General features: G+C 48.0%; 2 protein-coding genes across 2 annotated transcripts; both read left to right on the forward strand.

Annotated features, from left to right (window-relative positions):
- Positions 1–379: 379 nt before the first annotated feature.
- On the forward strand, positions 380–8,312 carry LOC127213184 (aflatoxin B1 aldehyde reductase member 3-like). The gene is given in 7 exon segments (XM_051173474.1): positions 380–673; positions 3,928–4,115; positions 4,303–4,407; positions 4,608–4,704; positions 4,916–5,015; positions 7,320–7,449; positions 8,121–8,312. Coding segments are annotated over 7 exon segments (990 nt in total). The 5' UTR covers positions 380–465; the 3' UTR covers positions 8,283–8,312.
- A 6,211-nt stretch (positions 8,313–14,523) lies between these two features.
- Positions 14,524–21,632, forward strand: LOC127213174 (aflatoxin B1 aldehyde reductase member 3). Its single transcript, XM_051173462.1, has 7 exons — positions 14,524–14,799; positions 16,762–16,949; positions 17,135–17,239; positions 17,454–17,550; positions 17,783–17,882; positions 20,150–20,279; positions 21,217–21,632. The coding sequence occupies exons 1-7, from the start codon at positions 14,598–14,600 to the stop codon at positions 21,376–21,378; spliced, it is 984 nt and encodes a 327-aa protein (XP_051029419.1). The 5' UTR covers positions 14,524–14,597; the 3' UTR covers positions 21,379–21,632.
- Positions 21,633–27,493: the final 5,861 nt, after the last annotated feature.

The raw sequence follows: 27,493 nt of genomic DNA on the forward strand, positions 1-27,493 counted from the left end.
GTCTTCATTTTGTGTAAATCCAATTCCCCATTGCATAAATGTTTTCAAAGATGCCCTGTCGTGAACGTTTGCTAAGTGCACTTCTCTCCATCTTCGATTCTCTCAACAGTCTGAACTGCCTTAAGTTTGAGAAGACAGCCGCCTACGGATGCTAAACTCCTTCCAGGAGGGTACAGAGACCCCAGAACAACTCAGGAATGAGCCAGAGAGGTGGAAGCCTAGAGGTGTCAACAACCTAGCGCATGGGGACCTGCTAACAAGTTCCAGGTGGCAGATACAGAGAGTTCCCAGCTCTGCCTACACATTCCCGCCCTTCCTCCGGTTAGCCCCGCCCCCAGTGGGAGCGGTCACCGAAGGTTACTTAAAGCCTTGAGTGCCTGTGTGCCCACTACAGCAGCAGCTACTGGCTTCAATCTTTATAATTAGTCTGCATCTTTCTCTGTCTTTTCCTTACTTGGCACCGATATGTCCGGGCCACTGTCACAGGACCTGCCCGTCACTGTGTTGGGTGCCATGGAGCTAGGAAGCAGCTTAGATGTGAACTCCAGCACTGAGGTAGTGCGCGCCTTCCTGCAGCGCAGCCACACCGAGATAGACACCGCCTTTGTGTATGCAGATGGCCAGTCCGAGAGCATCCTGGGAGGCCTTGCGCTAGACCCCAGCGGCTGCAAGGGTGAGGGAATCCCTGTCATGCACTCGCATTGAGCACAGTTGATTCCTCACCAGTGTAGCCTCATCTCACTCCCGAGGCTCTGATCTCACCTTGTCCTCCCAAGAGATGTGAGAACCACAAACTCGGCAGGCTAGCTATGCACAACTCTACAGTCTCCTCCCCTTCTTCCAGAAAAGTGGCCTAGGACCCTCTTCCCGCAAGACACCAACCCTGGCTCAGTCAAATTCCATGAGGGCTAGCCTGTCTCTGGGGCACTGAGCATGTTGGATTGGGAATCTCCCAGAGGGTGACCTCTCCCACCTAACCCTCAGCAGATGGGTGCCTTTGGCACACCTCATCAGCTGAACTTCCTGTTTTTACAGTCAGCACAGCCCCAGCACCGACTTTGTATATCAGGCAATAGATCTGTTTGTTTTGTTTTGCTTGTCCCAGCCTTGGGCTGGTCTCTGCTCCCTGAAACTCTGTATACGTGATGGTTTAGCAGTGGCTTCAGCTTTACCAAGGAGTTGCCTCTCAACTGGCATAGGGAAATGCAGTCATGTAAAAGCCTTTGGGGGTCTCTTGGACCACTGTGACCAGCAGAATAATGATCTTCGTGGGAGGTAAGAAAGCAGTGTTGGACTTTAGGCATATTGAAGTACATCACAATTTTACCACTTCTGGTGGTAAACTGAATCTGGTACGTACAACAGGACATACATAAATCTCCCCGAGAAACAAAGTAAGCCAAAAAAAGATCAGATGTGACTACATCAAAACTCTTTCTTTAAAAGTTTCTTTATCGCCAGGCAGTGGTGGTACACGCCTTTAGTCCCAGTACTTGGGAGGCAGAGGCAGGCGAATCTTTGTGAGTTTGAGGACAGCCTGGTCTACAGAGCTAATTCCAGGACAGACTCCAAAGCAATTCAGAGTAACCCTGTCTCAAAAAAAAAAAAAAAAAAAAAAAAAAAAAAACAAAATAAAATAAAAAACATAAAAAGAAAGAAAGAAAAGTTTCTTTGTCATGTATACAGTATCCTGACAGCACCTAGGCCTAAATGTATACAGTGTTCTGCCAGCATGTATCCCTGCAGGCCAGAAGAGGGAAGCAGATCTCATCATAGATGGTTGTGAGCCACCCTGTGGTTCCTGGAAATTGAATGCAAGACCTCTGGAAGAGCAGCCTGAGCTCTTAACTTCTGAACCATCCCTCCAGCCCATTGAAACTCTTTGTAAAGACCATGTGATGGCTTCCAAAGAGCCAGGTTCTGCCACAGAAACAGCTGACTTGAGCAAGTGGGAACTCATGGACCCCAGTCTGACAGCAGGGGAACCAAAATAGGACCAAACCAGGTCCCCTGAACATGGGTGTCAGCTAGGAGGACTGGGCAGTCTATCATGCCTCTGGCACTGGAACCAGGATGTATCCCTAGTGCATGAACATTCTTTGGGAGCCCATTCCCCATGGAGGGATACTCCCTTAGCCTTGAGACAGGAGGAGGGCTTAGGCCCTACCCCAAATGACTTGACAGCTTTTGATGATTCCTCATGGAAGGCCTCACCCTCCCTGGGGAATGGATGGGGGATGGGATGGGGGGCCAGTGGGGGCATGGGAGGATGGGGGAGAGAAGGAACTGGGGTCAGTATGTAAAATAAGGTAGTTTCTAATTTAAATAAAATTTACATATTAAAAAAACCAAAAGAGGTAGCCCAGCCCCAGTAAGTGGCACCCTTCTTTAATCCCAGCAGCCCTGGGAGGCAGAGGAAAAACAAGCTTGTGGTAAAGGTCAGTCTCTCACCACACAGACAGTGCAAAGGTCTCCAGGCTAGGCTGCACATCTGCTCCCAGCCTTCTTGTCAGGACAATGGTTATTTATTGATTTCTTTCCTAAAAACAGCTCTGTGTGTTAGCATTCCAGGTTCGCCCAGGGCTTCCCTGTGGAAAAGATCTCCATGCCTCCCCCAGTAGCCCATGTCTCCATGCCAGACTCTTAGGCAACATGACATAAGTCAACACTAAGTCACTGCAGGAAGCCCTTCTAAAATGGCCAGGAGACAGAGAGAGCAAGCTTCAGGAGAGAGACAGTTAGGAAAGCTGTTTCCCCAAAGAGACTACAAATACCTGGAGGAGGCAGCTGCTCATGTGTGCCTCCAGCTGCTAAGGCAGGGGCATCAGAGTTCCAGGAAAGAAGGAGGAGGAGGAAAGAGAGAGAGAACTCTGGAGAGCTTGGGGACAGGGATGAAGACAACAAAATTTGGCAATACAGAGAGGAGTGAATATGGCCTACTTAAAGCTGCAAGGGATGGGTGTATGGGAGAGGGAGGGAGTGTCCTTCAACAGCCTGGTGCCATCTGAGATGATTGCATGTACAGGGCAGTTAAGAATGGGTCCCTGCTGCTCTGCATTTGTTTATTTTACACTTATTTAGTGTGTGTGTGTGTGAGTGTGTGTATGTGTGTGAATGTGAGTGTCTGTGGTGAGTGTGTGAGAGTGTGTGTGTGTGAGTATGTGTGTGTATGTGTGTGAGTGTGTGGTGACTGTGTGTGTGGTAAGTGTGTGTGTGTGTGAGAGAGAGAGAGTGTGTGTGTGATATGTGTGTGTGAGTATGTGTGTGTGTGTGTGTGTGGTGACTGTGTGTGTGGTGAGTGTGTGTATGTGTGGAGAGCAAACAACTGAAGCATCAGCCTGCCTCCATTTTAGGCTTAAAAGCCATTTTACAATAAAGACAAACTAGGTTCATTCAAGTTCATGATTCAACCTTCCTTCCTTCCTTTCTTTTCTTTTCTTTTTGGGGTGGTGACAGGATTTCTTATTTCTTGTATCTTTGCTGGCCTCAAACTCACCGAGGTGTACCACACATGGGCCAGCTCTTTCCTTTAACTGTTGCATTAAAGAAGCCTCTGTGTGTGTGTGTGTGTGTGCGTGCGTGCGTGCGTGCGTGTGTGTGTGTGTGTGTGTGTGTGTGTGTATTGATCTCTGTGTCTGTGCATGTGTGAGTGCTCTTGCCCATGATGACATGGATCTGGAGACTAGAAATATACATCTTCCTCTACCAATTCTACCTCTTTTGTTTTGTTTTCTGAAACAGTTTCTCTGTGTAGCCTTGGCTGTTCTGGAACTTGCTCTGTAGACCAGGCTGTCCCCGAACTCACAGAGATTCTCTTGCCTCTGTTTGCAGAGTAATGAGATTAAAGGCATGTGTCATCACTACCCCCCCCACTTTCCACACAGAACTGGTCCCCCACCTCTTAACTTCTACCATTCTCCCCAAAAGTGAAAATTGCCACAAAGTCTGTTCCAACCCTTGGCACATCAAGCACACTTGACAATATCCGGTTCCAGCTTGAGATGTCCCTGAAGAAGCTGCAATGTCCCCAAGTGGACCTCTTCTATTTACACATGCCAGATCACAGCACCCCTATCGAGGAGACGCTGCAGACCTGTCACCAGCTGCATCAGGAGGTGAGGGTGGCCCCTGAGCTTGGGGAGATGCTCTCTGACCTTTTCAACTTGACCCTGCCAGGGGAGTGAGTGCTGGGGTCACACAGCAGGACTGGACACAGACCTCACACCAGGCTCCCACCCAGTGTGTATCCCCTTCCTGGTCCCCTGGACTAAGCTGGGCTATGATGTGGTCTTTTCCCTGTAGGGCAAGTTTGTGGAGCTTGGTCTGTCCAACTATGCCTCCTAGGAAGTGGCTGAGATCTGTACCCTCTGCAAGAAAAATGGCTGGATCATGCCAACTGTGTACCAGGTGAGATGAATCTGGTGTGCCAGGACCATTGAATGTTGGAGTCCAAGGATCCATTGATCCTGGGTCTTTGGGCATAAGTATGACACCTGCCACCAGTACTGTGTGAATGTCTTGGTTGTGAAGATCTAGGGTTGTTAAGGACTAAACTGAAGGACTTTACAAAGGTGCATTTGGGGTCTTTTGACATGTCTTCCTTTCAGGGCATGTACAATGCTACCACCTGGCAGGTGGAGAAGGAGCTCTTCCCCTGCCTCAGACACTTTGGATTGAGATTCTATGCCTACACCCCTTTGGCTGGTATGGGCTGCCATGGGGACAGGTCCTGTGGGTGCATGGGCATGCCCTGGTGGATGCTCAGTCCAGGCCCTAGGAGGTGGGAGGCTTTGAGAAGGGGATGGCTGGGTGCCCTCTCTCCAGGTTCCCTCCTGTTCCCCAGTTCCTATCAGGGAATGACCTGGCTATCTCTGGGATGAGGCCAGGCCAGGGTCTGACTGCTACCTTCCTTCAGGGGACCTGCTGACTGGCAAATACAAATACGAAGTAGAAGATGGGAAGCAGCCCTTGAGCCGCCTCTTTGGGAAGAAATGGGATAATTTCTACAGGAACAGGTGAACTGAGTTGGTCACTGTGTCTGGCCAGGGGATTCATATCCCAGCACCCATAGAACAAGTCATTCTCAACGCTTGCATGCCTTTGGTACAGTGTTGAACTGAGATAAGGTCACTGGCCTTGCTTGCTGCTGAGCCTAGGCAAAAGTTCAGTAAGAGACCCAGTTCATTTATTTGTTCGTCTGTGTAATGTGTTTGGATGTTTTGCCTGCATGCACGTTTGTGCACCACATTAATGCAGTGCCTAGGGAGGCCAGAAGAGGGCAACAGATCACCTTGAAATTGGAGTTGCAAATGGTTCTTAGCTGCCCTGTAGTATGGAAAGAGCTGTCATGTCTCTGAATTGCTAAGCCATGTCTCCAACCCCCAAAGGCCCTATTCTAAAGATGTAGGATGGGTAGTGATAGATCAGGACATTGACATTTTCCCCTGGCCTTTGTGTGCATACAACTGTGCATGCTTGCATGTGTATATATGCACATATAACCCCAATACAGAAATCAATTCAAATAAGATGAAATAAGAAAACAATGGTGCCGGGAGGTGGTGGTGATGCATGCCTATAATCCTAGCACTCGGGAGGCAGAGGCAGGGGAATCTCTGTGAGTTTGAAACCTAATAAACATAGTGAGTTCCAGGGCAGGCTCCAAAGCTATACAGAGAAACCCTGTGTAGGTATGGTTCTTTGTCCCGGCAGAGTCACACTGCCCCTGAAAGCCCCAAATAAACACACTGACACTATATTAATTATGAAACTGTTGGCCTATGGCTTGGGCTTCTTATTGGCTAGCTCTGTCTTAATTATTAACCCATAACTACTAATCTATGTATTTCTACATGGTCTTATCTTACTGAAGAATGCCTGACTCCTGTCCTCTCTTTCTGGGCTCACATGTGGACGCCTTTCAGTGTACACTTCTCAGAATTCTCCTTGTCTGGTAGCCCCACCCATCCTTCCTGCCTGGCCACTAGCCAAACAGTGCTTTATTCATTAACCAATAAGAGAAACATATATACGGAAGAGATGCCCCACCAATCCTGTCTTGAAAAATGGAACCCCGCCCCCCCCAAAATGGGGTTATATGTAGCTCCATGATAGAGCACTTGTGTGGCAAGTGCAAGGCCCTGGGTTTGGGTTTAGTCTTCAGTTCTGAGACAGAGAAAAAAAATAACTAAGAAAACATAAAAAGAATAAAAATAGCTATAATGCATGTGATAGGTATCAGGAAATTGTTTCCTATCCATTCTTTTTTCTTAGACAGGGCTCACTGTGTAGCCCAGGCTCACCCATAACCTATCCTCTCCCTTCTGGTCACAGCTTCCTAAGTGCTTGAATTAGATGTGTACCACTATGGACTGCCACTTTGTGCAAAAAAAAAAAAAATTAGTATTGTTACTGAAAACAGATTCTTCTGTCCAACAACAAACCCTGACTACAGTTTCACTCCTTCTAGCTCCCTACCCTGTAGCGTGTCTTTCTCTGTCCCGCCAGCCAGCTCCCAAATCACCACACAGAGACCTATTACTAATTACAAAAGCCTGGCCGATAGCTTCGGACTGTTTCTAACCAGCTCCTATAACTTAAATTAAGCCATTTCTATTACTCTGTGTGCGGCTACGTGGCTCCTGGCTGTTGCCTCTCCCCTGCATGTCTTGCTTGCTGTTCTCTCAGCATCCCCTCATGTCTCTGCCTTCCCCTTCCCAGCATCCTCTATGCCTGGAAATCCTGCCTTGCTATTGGCTGTTCAACTCTTTATTAAACCAAACACAGTGACTTATCTTTACAGTACAAAGAAATATACCAGAACATGCTCCCAGATCCACTTTCCTCTGTATCCCCTCAGAAAAGAGCAGGTCTCCAAGAGACAACAACCAAACATGACTAAAGAGGGTACAGTACGACAAGGCCAAAGATCTCATATAGAGGCTGGACAAGGCAATCCAACAGGAAGAAAAGAGTTCCAAGAGCAGGCAAAAAAAAAAAAAAAAAAAAAAAAAAAAAAAAAAAATTGAGACAAGAGTCCATATATCCCAGGCTGGTCTTGAACTTGCTGTGTAGCTGAAAATGACTTGAATTTTCAGTCTTCCTGCCTCTACCTCCCTAGTGCTGGGATTAAAGATGTGTGCCACCACACCCATTCTATGAAGAGGCAGTGACTAAAGTCAGATCCTCCTGCATGGCCAGGGAAGCATACCACCAACTGGGCCACCCTCTGCCACCAGCCCCTCAGGCCTACAAGGAGCAGACCACGCTCATGTGACACTAAGCTACTGACCCCTGCACTTCCTTCCCCATCCAATCAGCTTCTGGAAGGAAAACCACTTAAAGGGCATTGACCTTGTGAAGAAGTCCTTGAAGGCCACCTATGGCGGCAGCGCCCCCAGCATGACCTCGGCCGCCCTGCGCTGGATGTACCACCACTCACAGCTCCAGGTAGCCCAGCCATCCCTTGCCTGCTTGCTCAGCTTCTGCCTCATGGGGGACCCAGAGTGCCTTTAGGTGAATTCTTGTGAGCATCCATCCCTATCTTCTGGAATTCTTGTCTTCTCATGATATGTCTGCCCTTGCTTTCCCTAGTCATTGGTGCCAGGATAGACACGGTGGTTTACGTATCTCTTAGACCTTAGGCACTGTTGATGAGGGGCCTTGAGTCTCTACAGTCCTACTAAGGGAATAGAAATCAATGTAAGCTTCTTTGCAGCACACGTATGCCCTGTTCCTCAGGTGGGAGCCATTCTCCTCACCTCTGGGAGTCTGCGTCTTACTCAGGAAGTCTCTTCAACATAGTGTCTGACACACTTCAAAGGATGCTCTGTAAGTGGAGCTAATAAACAAAAGGAAATAAGAGCATGTTAGAGAGGCAACACCTCAGGCTCTTTTATATGTGGTAGAACTCCAGAACTACACAGAAGAACACAGTGATGAGGGCTAGAGGAAGGCCAAGGCATACAGTCTATAGGTCTAACGGCCAGAGATCTAGTCAGTTCTTTTGGGGTGTATAGGATGTAAACATACACAGATTCCCAAGTGTTAGCAGCAGATGGGCAAAGAGGGACAACTGAGAGCAGCCAGAAAGATGCTAGAACCTGGCTGTCTCCTTGCAGGGCACCCGAGGGAACACGGTCATCCTGGGCATGTCCAGCCTGGAGCAGCTGGAACAGAACTTGGCCGCCACTGAGGAAGGGCCCCTGGAGCTGGCTGTTGTGGAGGCCTTTGACCAAGCCTGGAACCTGGTTGCCCACGAGTGTCCCAACTACTTCAGATAGACTGCCCTGGATCATGCCGCCAAGAAAGGGCTTTCCAATCCCCTCTTGGGTTCACACCCTACCAGTGTGAACCTCTTGCCCATCTCCAGCCACACAGCCTTCTAGACTACAGCCCTGCTCCCTGCCACCTTCACAGTGACAACTGGCTGGGCACAGTCAGCAGTGCTTCCTGTCTGAATAAAGCTGGCATCCGGCCTGGCTGCAGGCAGGACTGAACCTCACACGGTCTCCTCTGCTGCTCCGCACCTGCTCCCTCCGTGCTGCCTCTGGACCCACGGAAAGGGTGGAACCAGGAGCTGGGGCTCCAGAAAGCGTAGGTGTGGGAGGGTCTCACACTGCCTGGCAAGGGTCCCCTCACCATGTCCTGATCCAGCCTCACCCCTCACTCTTCTACATGTGACAGAATGGGGTGGGCGTGGGTATATACACACCTATTAATTCTAGAGCTCAGGAGACTGAGGGGGGAGGTTACCCCTAGTGTGAGGTCAAGACTGATCTATATAATAAGTTCCAGACTAACCTAGTACTCTGCTTCCAAAGGACATAAAGTAAACCAAAGCCCACCACCTTGTGGAAAAGTTTCTCCATGTATCAGCCTTGGCTGTCCTGGAATTGGATCTCTAGAACAGGCTGGCTTCAAACTCAGAGATTCCTACCTCTGTCTCCCCAGTGCTGGGATTAAAGGCTTGTGCCACCACACCCTGCCCTGTGGACCATTTTTAGCATTTATAATCTCAGCAGTGGCTTTGGTTTTAGCTAAAGCCTCCTGTCCTGTTGTCCCGAAGGGCCTCAGCTCACTTTCTCCTCTTCATACAGTTGGGGACCGAGGTATTCGCTGTTGGACAGGTCCTCCCACCTCAGTGAACCTATCTAGAGCATCACACATGCCTGTGCCCAGAGGCTGCTGCACCTGGTGAATTGCTATGGTTTATAGTTCAGCCTGGGCTAGAGTAAGATATTGTCTTCAAATGAATGAATGAAGGACTATACAATATAAAAACCCTCCTAAATGACCCAGCAATTCCATCCCTTAGCTACAGATGTGAAAGATAGGATAATCTGGGCCCCCACAAAAACCTTTCTCTTTAGAATTCATGGCACTGGTATTCATAATAGCCCAAGTGTCAATCAACTGAGTGAATGGAGAAACACCAAAGATGAAACTTTGAGCTGATTTCCCTGATCCTCTCTTTTTTTGTTGTTTGTTTTCAGAGACAGGGTACACAGAGACTCCTTATTAATTATGAAGTTTGGCCCAAAGCTTAGGCTTATTTGTAAGTAGCTCTTATAACTTAAATTAACCCATTTATATCAATCTACATTCTATCATGTGGTGTTACCGCTCTTCCATTTTACATTATCTATTTCCTCTGTGTCTGCTGGCATCTCCCCAATTCCTAGATTCCTCCTCCTCTTCCTTTCTCTTCTTTGGGAAGTCCCACCTATCTCTCCTGCCTAGCCACTGGCAGTTCAGCCTTTTATTACACCAGTCACAGCAATACACCTTCTCACAGTGTGCAGATATCCTACAACACTCAGGCAGGTGGAGGAAGCAGCCTGAGGAGGAGCAGCTGTGAGATGCGTCCCAGCAGACAGGTAATGACATCGGCCTTTCCCCAGGCAGCAGACCCAGACTTACCAAGACACGGGCCTGCTCTGGGGTCAGCACATCGCCCTCCTTGCACACTTCATAGTCAGAGAGCAGGGTCACCACACCTGTGGGAGGGCAGCCCCAAGTTACTCACACGGGGCTCACACGGCACCTGTAGCCAGCACTCAGTGCTAGGAAGCATTGGCCTCAGATTGTCTTTCCTGCAGCTCAGCACCCACCCACAGGGACAGTGGCTGCCTCCTCCATGTCCTTGAGGAGGTGAGTGCACACCCTGCCTTCACAGGAGAAACTGGAGAAGTGGCTGGACAGAGGGGAGGGCCTGGGGGAAGGTGGTCCCGAGCTCCTCTTCCTTTGTATTTCTCCTCCTCCTCTTCTCTTCTTCTCCTCCTCCTCCTCTTCCTCCTCCTCCTCTTCCTCCTGCTCCTCATCCTCCTTTACTTTACTTTCCAGACAGGGTTTCTCTCTGTAACCTTGGCTGTCCTGGAATGCTCTCTGCAGACTGGGCTAGCCTCAAACTCACAGATTTCTGCCTGCTGAATTTAAAGGTGTGTACCACTACCATCTGGCTCCTTCCTTTTTTCTTTTGCTAGAAGTTATTCTATGTGTAGGGGTGTGTTGCTTGCACGTATGACAGTAGGACCGTGGGATGAATACCTGGTGGCTGTGGAGGCCAGATGAATGTTCTGGGAATCAAACCCATGTCCTTTGTAAAAGCAGCCACTAATCTTAACCTTAAGCCACCTCTCCAGCCACCTACCTTTCTTGAGCAAAGTGGGTAGGCCCAGCTACTTTGTTCCCAGCTCAGGAAAATCTATGTCTGTATACTTTGTGAACCACCTAAGGAGGAGAAGGGTGAGGGGAAAAGTTCCCTTCTATGCCACCATTTAGGTGACGTCTGGACCTCCTTTGAGTGCACACAATGTGGGGCCTCCTGTCACCTTGGCTGTGCACCTGCAGCCAGTGTGGAGGACCATGCCAGACAGAATGAGAGAACCCCGGTTACAGAAACACTGTTTTAGTCAGAGGAGCCAGACCCAACCCTATGTTGCCGCCGGGAGCATCTTTTCATCTTTCCCTGACCCTCAGCTTCTCTCCACACACCCCTCAGAGACACTCACTCGTTCACCTCCTTCTTAGTGCGGTTGGTAAGAAGGAGCCCAACTTTACCTCTCAACTTCTTGCTGACCTGTAAAATGAAAGTGGGTATCACTGCTCCTTCACTAAGGGCCCTTTCTGCACAGGGACACCCAGTTATCATCTAACACCTTTCCTGATCGGTGGCGGAGCTCCTAGGAGGCAGGGTAGGAGGATGTAATGATAACAACTCATGGGCCATGGGTCTGCAGGTTAACACAGATTTAAATCAAGCCTGGCTCTCCTGGACCAAGCAATCCCTAAATACACCTCCTAACACATATCAGGCGCCCTTAGTCCCTTGGGCTGACTGCTGGATTTACTGCAGTGTGGCAGCTAGCTCATTCCTGATGACAGCGCTCTCATTGGCAGCCTAACATGCTGGCTGAGGCAGGACCCTTTCCTGCTATAGGGCATGGTGCACAGGCCATCAGTGGCGAAGCTCAGCTATGGGATTATAGGTATGGCTCTTCCTTTTTTAAAAGACAACATTTTCTGGGGGTGGTGGGACATGCCTTTACTCCTGGCACTTAGGGGACAGAGGCAGGTGGATCTGTGAGTTGCAGGCCAGTCTGGTCTACACAGAGAAACCCTGTGTGGAAAAACCAATTTAAAAGAAAAGAAAGAAAGGAAGAAAGGAGAGTACCAACAGCCAACCAAAACTTCATTTCTTATGTCAAAATTAACAAGTACATCTATTCATTAGCATAGTCTTTAATGAAAAGAAAAATTGCTTGTTGGCAAATAATTACTTTCCGTTTTTTGTTTTACATTTGTACATTATGTATTATTGTTGTTGCTGTTGTTGTTGAGGGGGCATACATGCTTGAGCACCCTCATGGATAGAGGTCAGAGAACTTCAGGAATCACTTCTCTCCTTCCACCACATGGGTCCCCAGGACCAGGCTTACCGGCAGGGCATATGCTTACCCCCTCAATGAAGAGCAGTCTCTCAGGCCACCTAAAATTTGTTTTAAAGCAAGAAACAATTTTTATTTTGAGTCAGGGTCTGTTAGAGGCTAGAATGGTCTGCAATCCACTACGTAGCCCAGGATGATCCGAGCTTCCGAGCCTCCTGGCTCTGTTGGGAGCTGACACGACTCAGCATACCCAGCTCCCGAAACTTTCTTGGGATTTATCAGTAAGTGTTTGAACTGTATGCCTATTTGTATATACCAATGTGATTAGAATCTCATAAATACTTATCTAATCAAAAGCAGTGCCTATCGGGAATAGGTTAGGAAGCCTGTCCTCACCAAGACAGCCCCTGAGCTATAGTCCCTGAACCCCGCTTTTTTATTTAATTGGGCATTTTTGTTGTTGTTTTTGTTGTTGACATGGAGCCCACACTGGGCTGGAGCTGTATTGCTCAAACCTCTAGAGTTTCCTGCTTCTCCATCCCAAATGCTGGGTGACAGGGTGTGCCCCATCACACTAAGTTTATGTGGTGTGGGGAATCCCAGGCCTTTGTGTGTTAGGCAAGTGCTTTACCAGCTGAGCTACACTCCCTACTGTCTTTGGACATTTGAGACAGAGTCTTGCTATACAGCTCTGGTTGGCCTGATACTGGATGTGATGACTAGGCTGGTCTTGAAATTGTGACAGCTAAATCCTGCCTTAGCCTATGGAGTGCATGGTCACCATACAGCGGCTGTCTTCCAATTATCTTTTCTGCTTCTTCTTTTTCTGCTCTGTTTAGGAAGTGTGGCCTCACACTGTAGCCCACACTGCACTGGAACACACTATGTAGTCCAGGCTAGCCTCCAGCCTGAAGCAATTTTGTCAAACATGACTTGTCACACTCAGCAAGGTCCCCTATTTTAGTGTACAGTTCTGAAGGTTTTGACAGTTGTACACAGTCTTGGGTCACCCCACAATCAATACAGTCCCATCACCTAAAACACGTCTCCATGACCCCACTCTCCCAGAGGACCCTGGTAAACTGTGGTATGTGCTCTGGTGCTGGAGTGTTGTGGGTACCCACCAGAGAAGACTGCTCTTACACAGGGTTTAAGCTGATAAGAAAAACCCAGGTTTTGTGGCCTGAATGGTATTTCCATCATGGAGTCAGTCGTGCTAAATTCTGGGGTCCTGTTACAGGAGGGCTCAGAGGGTACTGGACCCTCTGGAACTGTAGGTACAGAGGTTTGGGAGCTGTTGTGTGAGCGCTGAAAATCACACTGGGTCCTGATGAAGAGCAGCCAGTGTTTTTGCCTGCTGAGCCCTCTTCCTATCCCTTCTGTGCTTTCTGTCCCTCTAGAGTTCTGTTCACTGCAGTGTCACACACACAGAATCCTGGTGTGTGGCCCAGAGGCTGGCTTCAGGCACCTGCTGAGATTAATCTGTTACTGAATGTAAGTTCACAGCTTACTTGTTTGCCCACTCTCCTTTGAGGGACTTTTGGGTAGGTTCTGTGTTCTGCCAGTGAACAACTCTAAAGTGTCCCTTATGGCTGGAGAAGTGACTCAGTTGGGAGGGTGCTTCGTGGCCACACAATCCAGGTGAGGCTGCTCATATCTGTCACCCAGCACTTAGCAGGTGCAGAGGCGGCACTTGGGAGGAAGAAGCAGGCAGATCTCAGTGCGTTTGAGGCCAGCCTGTTCTATAAAGCAGGTCCAGGACAGCCAGGACTATCCCACAGAGAAAACTTGTCTCGAAAAATGAAGAAAGAAATGGAGGGAAAAAAATAGAGGTTGAAACTCATTCTCAACCACATGAGTTGAGCCAACATGAAATACAGGAGATTCAAGTGTGTGATTTTAAAAATACAACAGAGAAAACTTGTATAAAGGCTTTTGTGTGATTATAGCATATCATATCCTTGAAGAAAAAATTGCTGAGTCTTTGTGACTAAACTATGATAAACATTTAGGTGAAAGAATGGTAGGAGGTACCTGTTCTGGTTCTTCCAATAGGACAAGAGGAGTATACAACTGACTATTGCCCTCAGCCTCAATTCATCTATCAAGCTATTTGTTTTAGTTTTTAACAAGGTCTTTTATAGCCAAGGCAGATTGTGAATACCTAATCTTCTTGACTCCCCTCCCTTCCCACGTGCACTGGCACAAGCCCAGGACGCCTGATTTAAATTTTTTTTTTAAACTAAGTTCATTTGAAAAAGAAAGAAAGGAAGGAGAAAAAAGAAAGAAAGAAAGAAAGAAAGAAAGAAAGAAAGAAAGAAAGAAAGAAAAAACAGAACTAAAACTCGGGACAATGTACCTGTCTCAGCCTGTAGATGCTGGGATTAAGGACACTAAGTCACTCACCCCATAAATTGCTAGAAGGGGTCAGAGACTCAGGGTGTTCACAGGTGAAGCAGAGAGAACAAACAGGGAGGGTGCCAGCCTTCAGCCTTCGAGTTCGTCTGCACCTTGATAGATTTGCAGGGCATGGGAAGAGGGCTGCAAATTAGAGAGAGTCACAGCAATCTGAACAGCTCCGCCCTGTTTCTGCTCCCTCAGCCCCATGGGCGTGGCCACCACCAGCTATTAAAGCTGTAGTTGCTTCAGACTGCTGGATACACCTTCCTATCTTATCCTTAGCTTTTTGCCACCTCTACCAAAGCCACCATGTCGCCTGCTCGGCCTGCCACTGTGCTGGGGACAATGCAGATGGGGTGCCGCATGGACCCAACAGCTAGCGCCGCTTCAGTGCGCGCCTTCCTGCAGCGCGGCCACACCGAGATAGACACAGCCTACTTGTATGCTGAAGGCCAGTCAGAGACTATCCTGGGCGGCATGGGGCTTGAGCTGGGCCGCAGAGGCTGCAAAGGTAACCTTCACGCCTACCATCCCCTGCTCCTGCACAGCTTCCACAGGCTCCTGGATCTCTGGTCTCCCCTTGTCCACCCAAGAGCTCTGAGAACTGCAACTGTTTGGGCATGCAAACTCTTCAGGCACGTCTAGTTTTCCACAGCTTGACAGTCTCCTTCTACTACTTCTCTCACAAAAGGAGCCTAGGATCATCCTCACGCTGTGTGCCTGGCTCTGGTCCAGGCTGGACCCATGTAACTGTCCAGTCTTTGAGCCCGGAAGCTCCTGATTTACAGGACTCCTGCCTTTGTGACACTGCTCAACAACAAAGACTGAAACCTCCTTCCTGCTTTGCTAATGGCCCTGGATCCTGTAGATCCTGAGACTGTTGCTTAACAGGGCCTCCTGCTCTAACGGGAGGGCAGCCTTAGGAACCAGTGTAGCCACACAAAAGGAAAGACCTGGAGCTATGCAGCTGTCCTGAGCTCTTGGCTCAGTAGGTCCCCTGCCTCAGCCTCTGGAGTGGCAGAACTGCACTTCTCTGGCTGCTGCTGTGCTGGCTAGAAGTCTTCCTCTTCCACTGTGCTCTCACCAGTCCCCTAGGGAGTTTTGCTCAGAGATTCAAAGCACAGTGGGATGCAGACCTGTGCACCCAGTGCCTTGCTGTTTCCAGATCTCTGCCTACCTCCCGGGGAAAGGATGAGTTGTTGTTTTGTGAAAGTATCTCTCTATGCAGCCCAGGCGAGCCTAGGATCTTCATGTAGCTCAGGCTAGACGACTCCTGCCTCAGCTTCTAGAGTGTTGGCATTGGGAATATTACACATTGTCACCATTTCTGGTTAATTTTTCTTTTTTGACCTCTCCTTCCTTTCCCTGCTTGAGATCAGGGCTGGTTGGGCCAGAGCCACAGCTCAGGTCTGAAGTTGTTATTCCACCAGGAAGGTGGAATAATGTGGTAGAATGGAAAAGTCCCAGGTATGTGATTCCTCAGTGTCAAGGGCTCCAGTGACTGACTGCGTTGGGCTGCTAAACTGACTTATCAAGGGTGGAAAGTTCCTTTTGCCCATCCATCCAATAACTCATACATCCACCATTCCATCCAACCATGCATACATCCGTACTTCCATCTGAGAAGCCATTCATCTCATCTATCATTCTATTTCTCTATCTACCCATTGATCACCCATCCATCTTTCCAACCATCAGTCATCTCACCATCCAGCTTGGCTCTCAGCAGGAGCAAGGAGTAAAGCAGGGACTCTCTCAGATGTCCCAGCACTGGCCTGTTTTTCCCCAGAGCAGAGTGTGGCTGGCCCTGATTTTCCCTCTCACAGGCCCTCAGCAAAGCCTCTCCTGTCTCTATCCCAAGTTCCCCCTGCTCTGTTTGATACCCTGTGACCAGATCTGCCCATCATCCCAACTGCATTCAGAGTCATCTTTAAAAACATCTTAAAATGACCATGGTGATCTGGACTTGAAAACATTAGAGACCCTCACATCACCTGGTATAAACTCACGACTCCATATGGGGTGCTGTCAGGGCTGTTTGCTTCTAGTATGTTGTCTTTTCTCTTTTTCTGGGTTCCTCACTCCAGACCTGGTGCTCTGGTACCTGGAGTGGCAAGTGTGGTTCCCATCCAGGGCCTCAATGCTCATAGCTACTAATGGCAGAGCAGCAATCTGGACCCAATTATATCTCTGTCTTTGTCTGTTTCTTATTTTTCTCTCTCTCCCTCAGGTTCATTCTCCCTCCCTTCTTCTTTTTTTCCCTGCTTTTGTTTTTTGATACACTGTTTCTATATAGGCCTAGATTTGTACAATGTAGGCAAAGATGACCCTGAACTCATTCCTTCCTCCATCTCTCCTGGCTTGGGATCAGAGGCATGCACTACCATGTCCTGCCCAGTTCTGTTCTTTAACTGTTATAACAGAGACTCTGTTTGATAAAGTGGCTTGAACTTGTACTTTTCTCCCTGAAAAGTGAAAATTGCCACCAAGGCTTGTCCACTGTTTGGGAAGACGTTGAAGCCTGATGATGTGAGGGTCCAGCTTGAGACATCCCTGAAGAGGCTGCAATGTCCCCGGGTGGACCTCTTCTATTTACACATGCCAGATCACAGCACCCCTATCGAGGAGACGCTGCAGACCTGCCAGCAGCTGCATCAGGAGGTGAGGGTGGCCCCTGAGCTTGGGGAGATGCTCTCCGACCTTTTCAACTTGACCCTGCCAGGGGAGTGAGTGCTGGGGACACAGCAGGACTGGACACAGACCTCACACCAGGCTCCCACCCAGTGTGTATCCTCTTCCTGGTCCTTTGGACTGAGCTGGGCTATGATGTGTCCTCTCTCCTGCAGGACAAGTTTGTGGAGCTTGGTCTGTCCAACTATGCCTCCTGGGAAGTGGCTGAGATCTGTACCCTCTGCAAGAAAAATGGCTGGATCATGCCAACTGTGTACCAGGTGAGAGGAATCTGGTGTGCCAGGACCATTGAATGTTGGAGTCCAAGGATCCATTGGTCCTGGGTCTTTGGGAATAACCATGAACCCTGTCAGCAGCACTGTGTGAATGTCTTGGTTGTGAAGGTCTAGGGTTGGTAAAGAATAAAATGATGGAGTTAATAAGGAACATTTTGGGTCTCTTGACATGTCCCCCTTTCCAACTGTCTCCCAACAGGGCATGTACAATGCCACCACCCGGCAGGTGGAGAAGGAGCTCTTCCCCTGCCTCAGACACTTTGGATTAAGATTCTATGCCTTCAACCCTTTGGCTGGTATGGGCTGTCATGGGGACCTGTCTTGTGTGTGGGTGGGCATGCCTGACCTATGTTTGTCTATGGATGCTTAGGGGGTACTCATGTAGCCCCTAGTAAGAGGGTGGCTTAGAGAAGGTATACCTGGGAACCCTCCCTCAGTTTGCCTTCTGATCTCCAGTTCCTGGAAGGGAACCACCTGGCTATGTCTGGGAGGAGTCCTGGTCAGGGTGTGACTGCTGTCTTCCTGCAGGGGGCCTGCTGACTGGCAGATATAAATACCAGGACAAGGATGGAAAGCAGCCTGAGAGCTGTTTCTTTGGGACTCGATTTTCCCCGATATACATGAACCGGTAAGCTGTGGTGGGGAGCTGTGTCTGGTCCAGAAGTTTAATAGGTTTCCTTAGTTTGAGGGATGCCTTGAGGTTGCCTTGTTGGGGACCAGCTATAACTTGGATTCAGACCTAAGACTCTGATGTTAACTGTCCTGGGCATTTGAGGGTTATTCTTGGATTGTCATATGGATCCCTTGATGTGTGTTTTTTGTTACCCTGTGTTACCCTTGGCGATAGATCCTTCAGTGCCAATGGTGAAAGAACAAGCCCAGATGGACTTGGGGGAGCCTGGAGCTTGGTGCTGGTCCAACGAGTCTAATTCCTCTGACATCTTCGTAGTAAAATAGTCATCATTGGTCTCAATGGTCATAGGTGGACAATGTTGGGTTCAACCCTTTTCTCCTTCTACCCTTATTGGTTTCGGGTTTTTGTTTTGTTTTGTTTTGTTTTTTGTTTTTAGTTTGAATCAGCATCTTATGTATCTTGGTCTGGCCCCAAACTTTCTGAGTAGCTGAGGATGACCTTGAATTCCTGATCCTCCTGCCTATACACCCAAAGGGAAATGGTTATTGTTTTTATTTTCCCCACATAGGATTATTTGAGTAGTACTGGCTGTCTGGAACTAACCCTTTAATCAGGCTGCTGTTGATCTCAAAGATCTGCCTGCTCCTGAGTGGTAGGATTATAGGTGTGTGCCATCACTACCTGGTCAAAGGGCTAGGATTACTAGAGTCTGTCACCATACTCTGCTCCACTTGTTCAGTATTAAACAATTTGTTCTGATGGGGAAGCTGTGGTGGAAGGAAGTGGAAGGATTAAAAGGGAAAGGCCTGACTTTCATTTCCCAAAGCTCTGCTCTAATTCCCAGCACGCACGCACGCGCGCGCACACACACACACACACACACACACACACACACACACACACGAAAAAAATTGAGAAATTATCCAATATTAAGACTTTTTTTTCCTAGTGACTTTTTTTGGTACTGTTTGACTCAGGCCACCCTACAACTTGTGATGATCCAACTTCTGCCGCCTTAAATGTGGGATTAGATGTGTGTGTCCCCATGGCCAGCCACAGTGTGAAACTCTTACACTCCATTCCCCTCTGGCATGTTGTTGCCATGCAAGACGTGGTAATTAAGAACCTGGGAAACTATAGGCTGATGGATGTTTTTCCGGGAGAAGTCATTTACACCAGAAACGATGACCATTGCAGTTTCCCATCCCAAGCCTCCAGTAGCTCTCTGTCTCTGACTAGAGAGTAAGAGAACAAGCTGGGATCTGTGACCCCAGATCTAGTCCCCCTAGGTCACACCCCCACCTGTCCCCACATCCCAAAGGGTGTGGTCAGTGCAAAGGGTGCAGGCCAGGTGGGTATCTCAGTGCAGCCATGTCTCCAAGATTCATTGCTGAGCATAGACTGATATATTTGCTGTTTGTATTCTCTGTCTGAGAAGGAGAGGCACAGCAAGCAAGCTTCCTATGGGAGGCTCTAAAACTTGTTTTGTTGAAAAGTCCAAAGACAAAAGTAATGAGCAGTCTGCATGGGCCTTTCTTGTGTACCCTGCTTGATTCAAGCCTTCCTTACCTATTGGCAGCATGCTGCTTGATGGTAGAGCACTTGTGAGTGCTAGGACCCCTTGCATTTCTTTGATGCTCTGCATCTCAGAAAAAACAGCAACAACAAAGGACCAGTACCTGCTGCCTTCTGCACTAACAATTGTGGCCCTCCTGCCTGGAGAAGGAACCATTGCCTGGCATAGTGGTTCTGAACTCATTGTCACACATTGTCAGAGACCAGTGCTGTCCTGTGGAGGATCAAGGCTTGGTGGCCTTCATCATGGTCATGTTCTTTAGTTAATGCTGCCCAATCAGCTCTTACCCTGGTGGAGTCACTGACACAGGCTGCAGGGAATGTGTTTCCCTCCCTCAGTCAGTAGGCCAGAGAGGCTAAGTGGTGGAAGTACCTCGGCTAAGACCATGGAAGCTGGACTGGTGCCCAGGACTTTAGCCATGCTTTTGTGTGTCCCAGGGCTCACAAATGTGATGCTGTGTCATCTGGGAGTCCTCATTTAGGGAGCTGTATTGGTGATGTTTGACAAGCATTTAAATGGCCAGATTCTTGTCCTGGTGTCCCTCCCTGACATGTCAAGGGGCCTGGGGTCCTGTGTGTTCTGATGCTGAAGGTGCAGAGCTCTGGTGAGGACAGAGGCCACCTCCGGGATGCAGGGCTTAGGCCACAAAATACTGACCTCCATGTCACTATCCTTACCAATTCAGCTACTGGAAGGAGGAACACTTCAAGGGCATCGCCCTGGTGGAGAATGCATTGAAGTCCACTTATGGCAGCAATACCCCTAGCATGACCTCAGCGACCCTGCAATGGATATACCATCACTCACAGCTCAAGGTAGACCAGAAGGTCCTGGATAATCAGCCTCTGCTATGAAGTGGAATGGAGGGGGGGGGATGGAGACCTGGATGTGGTAGTGGGCATCTGCAGAGACTTCATCTTCCCTGGACAGCTTCTCCCAGGGTTGACCCATTGTAGGTAGTGCTAGCTTACCTCACTGTGTTACAATGGCCAAGTGAAGTCTAGTCACCTCGATTGTATTTTTCTGGAAGGTCCAGTTATTTTATCTTGTCTGTAGGAGTTTTTGGTCTGATGTGCACCATGTACATATGGTACTAGCAGAAGCCAGAAGAGGGTGGCACATCCTCTGGGATTGTAGTTACAAGTGGTTGTGAGCCAGCAATTTGTGGGGTCTGAAAACAGAATCCAGGTTCTCTTTAAGAGGTAAAACTGCTTCTATGGTTAAGCCATCCATCCATTTATAGTGACCTCAATTTCCATGCAGAGAAATTGGTTCTCCAAATGATGACAGGTTTACCTGTTAAAACCCCACAACTTTATCTTCTAGGAAATAAGCAAAGATTTGACTCTGAAAAGTTCATTAAAAATAACAGTGCATTTACCCCATCCCTTCAGCACTCACTGGAGTGAGAATTCCATTCTGTGTAACTGGGAGCACCCTTCTTTGCCTGCTGTCCCCACTAACTCACTAACCCCTTTCTCCAGTTGGGCATTCTGGGACAATGCTGTCCCTGTAGTACCTGTAAAAGTCAGGCATGAAGCTAAGTGCTTGCCCAGCTGTCCCCAACTGTCCCCACTTGAAGGGTAGAGGACCCTGGAGGACCTTGGTTGTTTGGAGGCAGTGGTCCTTTGTCCTAGAAGCAACACTTAAGTGAGAACAGATCCCACATCATAGCAAGTGATGGGCAGGAAGGGGTGGGTGATGGAAGTCATGGGGTGGCAGATGTGTGCTGGAATCTGTATCTCCTTGCAGGGTGACCGTGGGGATGCAGTCATCCTGGGCATGTCCAGTGTGGAGCAGCTGGAACAGAACTTGGCCTTGGTTGAGGAAGGGCCCCTGGAGCCAGCTGTCGTGGAGGCCTTTGACCAAGCCTGGAACCTGGTTGCCCATGATTGTCCCAACTACTTCCGCTAAGCTGGATCTGACCTGGGGAGGTGTAGAGGTCACTGCTTGCCACTCTGTGCTCTGCCCTGGCCAGTCTGGGCCTTGGGTCTTTCTCATCAAGATCCCTGATGGTTTCTTCTGTCGGTTTGTTTCCTTCTGTTGCCTTGCTCTACACCCAGCCAGGTGCCTTCAGTGTGAGAGCTGGCTGAGCTCTGCCCCAGTACCTCCTGATGAATAAAACTGTCACCTGTGGAGGCTGTAGCCCAGGCTGCTGCAGACCTGGTGGCCTTATTGTCTTAAAGGCCTGCTGCTTGCTTCTTTCTGAGGTGCAGTGGATGGGACAGGAATGTATCAGTTCTTCAGAGGGCAGAGGCACCAAGAACTCTGCCCTGTAGCGGTGGGACTTGGTGGTGGTCAAGCTCTCAAGTCAGTGAAACCTCTAGGTTCCTTCAGGCACCAGGTGTGTGTCCTCTCTGCCATGGAGTCCTGCAGCAGTGGACAGCAGCTCTCTGCCCCAACTAAGTCTCATTATTCACCTACAACATCAGCTTACACAGCTTGCAGGCTATGAAATTTCCACAGCCATCCTGCATGCAGGCAGGGTACAAGCAACAAGAAGCTGAAAGGTGACCTGGTCAACCCAGGCTCCCCAGGCTCTGTTCAACACAGCAGGAGGCAGGGTCTTGACCTGGGTGAAATCAGGTCCCCAAGCATTGTAGGATATTTGATCACTTAGTGACAGTGTTAATAAAGTTTAACTAGGGGGTGGGGCATTGGTGGCACATTCCTTTAATCCCAGCACTCAGGTGGCAGACACAGAGGCAGAGGCAGGAGGATCTCTGTGAGTTTCAGGACAGGTTCCAAAGCAATACAGAGAAACATTGGCTCAATAAGACCAAAGGAGGAGGAGGAGGAGGAAAAGGAGGAGAAGAAGCAGAAGCAGAAGAAGAAAAGTATAACATGGGTGTGGAGTTAGTGACTACCTGATTGGAATTAGCCATAGAGGTTCTGGAGAATACTGGATACTTATAGAGTGACACAGGATGTTGTAGGAAGGTCTTTATAAAGATTCTTGGGCTTTTGGATCGGGAGAAGGAGAGATAGAGGAAGTTACTGGTTGATTTTCTGTCCCTCTCTGATCAAGCAGGTTTTTATCCTGATGTTTGACTCCTGAGTTCTTATTAATAATGTTGTGCCAGGTTCGAAGAGCCCTAGACCAACCCAAGGAGCCAGACAATTCCGATGCAAATGCAAAGGTTTCTCTTTATTTTTCAAGCTGGGCAGCTTGGATATCACTCTATGGTGGGGGAATGAGATGCCAACCAGCCATAAAAAGAAGCTTTTAAAGGGGAAGACCATTAGGTTGAAGGCCACAAATTCCAGAGTTTCCATGGTTACAGAGATTTCTTAGTGTACAAGGTTACAAAGTTTCCATACAAAGTAATTGAGAGACAAAGGGTATTTAGCAAAGGTACCTTAACTGTGTCTGCTCAGGCAGGGTTGATTAACCCATCTTGGGGTCTGGGAGAGGTTATCTAGTTCCCTGTTTCTTTTAAGTATGTCCTGGGTTCTAGACAATGGGGTGGGGGTGATGTTTATACAGTTGGTGATGAGCTTAGCCTCCCCTCTTCTTGTGGGAACTGCTTTTAACTACTGTCCCATAGCCTAGATAGAGTCAGAGGTTCCTATGCTTAGTTGGGGTCTTTTTTTATTTTTCTCATTGAAATAATAGGAGACTTAGATAATATCTTCATCTGGCATCCATAGTGGGGCATGAGCTATTGAAGCAGCCCCTCACTGCTGGCTTTGCATCTGCCTGAGCTGCAGGTTGCAGCCAGCCTTGTTACTCAGATGGCCCCTTTCCACGTTCCTCTGACTCCAGTTTCTCCTATAAATGTCCCTGTCATGCAGCTTGCTTCTTTGCTCCATGGGTGGCAGACTTTTCTTGCATGCCTCCCAGGGCCGCAGCCTCCCACTTCAGCCACCTCACACTCTGCTCTGCCTACAGTCAGCTGCCACAGATGCCCACGGGCAAGCCTGTGCTGCAGTGCATAAACAGCCCTCAGGGACGCCAGCGTCCACTGTGCTAGCCTGGCTGCTTGGGCATCCGATTCCCATCCAATCCCCTTTGCTGAGCACCCCAGCTGCAGCCGGCTACCCCACTCTCTTTCACCACCATGGAAGAACACTTCTGAAGCTGATGCTGTTTCCCATAGCATTGGCCGGGGTGGTGGGGTGGGGTGGGATGGAGTTGGGTGGGGTGGGGGTGAATATTGAGCACTGTTTTGTCAGATTGTGTGGTGGCATTTGCCTTTTGTAGGTGAACTTTTCTGTCCTGCCTTGCCTGGTCCCAAATAACCGATACAGAGACTTAATATTGATTATAAACACTCACTGGATAGCTCTGGCTCATTACTAACTGGCTCTTATAACTTAAATTAATCCATGGCTGCCTGGAGGACCGGCCTCCAGCAGTGCGGGGCTCAATGGGAATCCACAGTCAGTGCACTGTGACATTTTTATCTGAGGGAGGTAGGGAAAAGGACACCCACCCTGTCTTGATGGTCTCTTTCTGAGCTTTTCTTTATTTTTCTGTTGCATTCTCCATTCTTTGTTTTCCTGGTGAGTTCCTTCACTAATTCTCAATGTTTTTTCTAACACTATCTTTATCATTGATGTTTTCCTTCTGATTCCTTCTCAATCTTTCATTGTTGATGTTTTCAACTCTCATTCTTGTTTTTCTTCTACCTCATTTTAACTCTATGCCTTTTTTGGCACTAGATATACTTCAGCAAGATCTTTCAGGCAATATAAACATTACAATGTGCTTACATCCTTTCTTTCAAGTGAACAATTACAATGAAAACAGCTTGCTTTCTATATCCCTTACATGACTAAACATTTTATATATTACAGGAAAAATAAGTTATCCCAAGAATCCAAATACATTCATACCCAAGCAACTTGTTATAGATTAACACTGTGTAAAAAAAGCAAGGTATTTTACTGGCAGGCTTTGTTTTTTGGTTACAAATAAAGGACCAATCACTTTACTACTTTTCTTGAAAGGTAATCTTATAAGAAATCTAAACTTTTGTAAATGAAAAAGAATCACTTAGCTCCACTTTAAATCTTATGGTGCATATCATACCCACTCAATTTTTTTTCTTATATCAGGAGACAGAGGGTAAAACTGGGAATAAGGAATTAATCATATGTGATCACCTCACAATCCTGGCAAGGAATGTACATCAGCTAGTGAGCCATTGTGTATTTGTTCCCTGGCCTTAACCTCTTCCTCATTCAACTATGTGCCTTTGGACTGTCTTTTTGGGTTTTTCATCTCAAAGCTATTTGACAACAACGCTATAATGCACTCTGAACCTTTGAACACATCTTCCAACATTAACATTAAAAGAATTTGAGCCTGCCTGGTTCCTGGGGACTCAATTGTTTTCCTTAATCATTAACCTGAACTTTGATCTATGCAGCTTCTTAGGTGAAATTTACTGGTCCTAGATGTGTAACACTGTATTCATTTTTAATTATCAAAACTCTATTTAAACTAACGAAACTATTATCAATTAGACAGGCCAGCTTAAGAAGAAATCGTCTTCAATATAATCCACAGGTAAAATGCCCAGTAGAACAGGATGTTTCCATGAGAAAAACACACTACATTATAGGCAGTGGGGATCTCACCACACCCATTGACACCACAGCAGATACCAGAGAAACATGGCAGGGGCAAATATCTAAAGGCAGAGCAGAAGTTAAGGACATTCTGGAGACTGTGTTTTGGTGACCTTGTCTGTCTAAGATTTATATATACACCAGGGATTTTCCTCCTTGCAGGCTGACATGCTGAAGTCAATTGCCATCTGTTGCTTCTCTGACATGGCTCCATGTAGGCACGGCTGGCTTGGAACTAGCTATGTAGACCTGGTGGCTTCCAATTCAGAGATCCACCTGCGACTTTGTCCCTAGGTGTTGGACTACAGGTGTGTGCCAACATATATGGCTTGGTCTCTAACTTTCAATCCTACCTCAGCTTCCTGAGGTGCTGGGATTACAGGCATGAACACACCGGCTGGTCCTGGCTTTTCATGTTCATGACTGTGAAGACCCAAGGCCCATCTATTCAGTCTTGGTGGTCTCTGCACTTTCAGTCCCCCAGGGCAGAGGTCAGGAAATCTGATGTGGTCTACAGGCTCAACATCTTGCAACAGTGTCTGTGTGCTGCTAGGGAGGGACCCTGGGACCTGAAGCATGGCAGGCACAAGCTTCACCACTGAGTTCCAATGCTTCTCCTCCTGTGGGACACAGCTAGTCAGCCAGGTGTTGTAGCACACCTGGCTGTGTCCTAGCCATTGAGGAGCACATGCCAGAAGATCGCTGCAAGTTCAGGACCAGCTTGTGCTACACTTTGGGAGTCTGACTCAACAAACTACTTGCTCCCAACTCCAGCAGTGGCTTTCCCCTGCCTTAGGGACAGGTCCTTCTTCCTGCTGCTGTCAGTCTTAGACCTGGTTTGTGTGTCTGTGTGTTCATGCTTATGTATAAGTAATGTGGTTGCCCTCGGCAAAGGCAAATCCATTCCAGACAAGGGCTGCAGAGGACACCCAACTCTAGGAGCTGCTGACAGCTGTCAGCAGTGCTGTATGTGCTGTCATGGAGCTGGGCTGTGCAGGCCCCAAACAGAAGCACAAACCTGAAGGCCGGTGTCCTAGGAAGTGTCTTGCTGTCTACAGGGAAACCAGTGGACAACATTTAATCTTTGTGAAAATTAAGTCCTGCCCCAGCACCCTCCACTGTCTTTATCAAAATAAATAGCTGCTCCCTTCATTGAAGTGACAGCAGTCCTGGGTGGTCCACTGGCAATTGGTGTGTGTATGTGTGTGTATGCACAGAGGACTTTTCTTCTCTGTTTTGGAAGTATGGTCTCACATTCTAGCCCAGGCTACACTGGAACTCTATATAGTCTAGGCTAGCCTCCAGCATGAAGCAATCTTCTCAAAGTTGACCCATCACACTCAGCAAGGTCACCCATTTTAGTGTACAGCTCTGAAGGTTTCACAGTTACACAGTTTTTAGTGACCCCACGATGAAAATACAGTCCCATCACCCAACACAGCTTTCCATGACCTCTCCAAGATGACCCTGGTAAACTATGGTATCTTTTGGTGCTGGAGAGCTGTGTGTACCCACCAGAGAAGTCTGCTCATACATGGATTTAAGCCATAGACAGTCTCCATTAGCCAGCCAGTGACTAAACCTGGTCCGTGGGATCCCAGTGTAGCCCTGAGCCTTTCTCAGGGTGAGCTTTTAAGCACAAAAACCATGTCCTGGGGCTGGGCAGTCGTGGCACACACCTTTAATTCCAGCACTTGGGAGCAGAGGCAGGTGAATCTATGTTTGTTTGAGGCCAGCCTCCAAAGCTACAGAGAAGCCCTGTATCGAAAAAAACAGAAACCAAACCAAATCAAAAAGCCACGTCCTGGGTTCACATGCTTCAGTTAAGTTAACCAGAACCAGAATTCCAGAGAACAGAAAGCTAGGTTAATACACATAGGGGCGTCCCAAGACCTATGAACCTTGATGGGTTCAGTCTTTGTTTTCATTTTGAAAGGTCGTGCTGTTTCCATACTGAGTTTTGTTTTCTGATAGGTATTTCCATCATGGAGTCAGCTGTGCTAAGGTCTGGGGGGCCTGTTACAGGAAGCCAGAGAGCACTGGACCCTAGAGTGTAGTGAGTTGCCATGTGAATCAGGAAATAAAACCTGGGTCTTATATTTGCCTGCTGTACCCTGAGAGACATTTTGTTAGTTTCTGTATTCTGCTCCTTCCAAGTGAACAACTCTAAAGTCCCCTTATGGTTGGAGATATGACTCAGTTAGTAGAGTGCTCCCATGGCCACACCATCCTGGTGAGACTGCTCACACCTGTGACCCAAACACTTAGTGCAGACAAGAGGCCAGCCTCAGGTCCATAATGCACTGAAGCCAACCAGAGTCTAAGATACAGGAAATTCTTACACACACACTACATATTCTTGTATGTATAATTTTAAAAACAGAAACATGTATACACAGGCTTTTGTATAAATATATATCTTTTCATGTCCTTGAGTAAAAAACCAGAAGAA

This window comes from Phodopus roborovskii, unplaced genomic scaffold (genome assembly GCF_943737965.1).
Source record: "Phodopus roborovskii unplaced genomic scaffold, PHOROB, whole genome shotgun sequence".
NCBI classification, from domain to species: domain Eukaryota; kingdom Metazoa; phylum Chordata; class Mammalia; order Rodentia; family Cricetidae; genus Phodopus; species Phodopus roborovskii.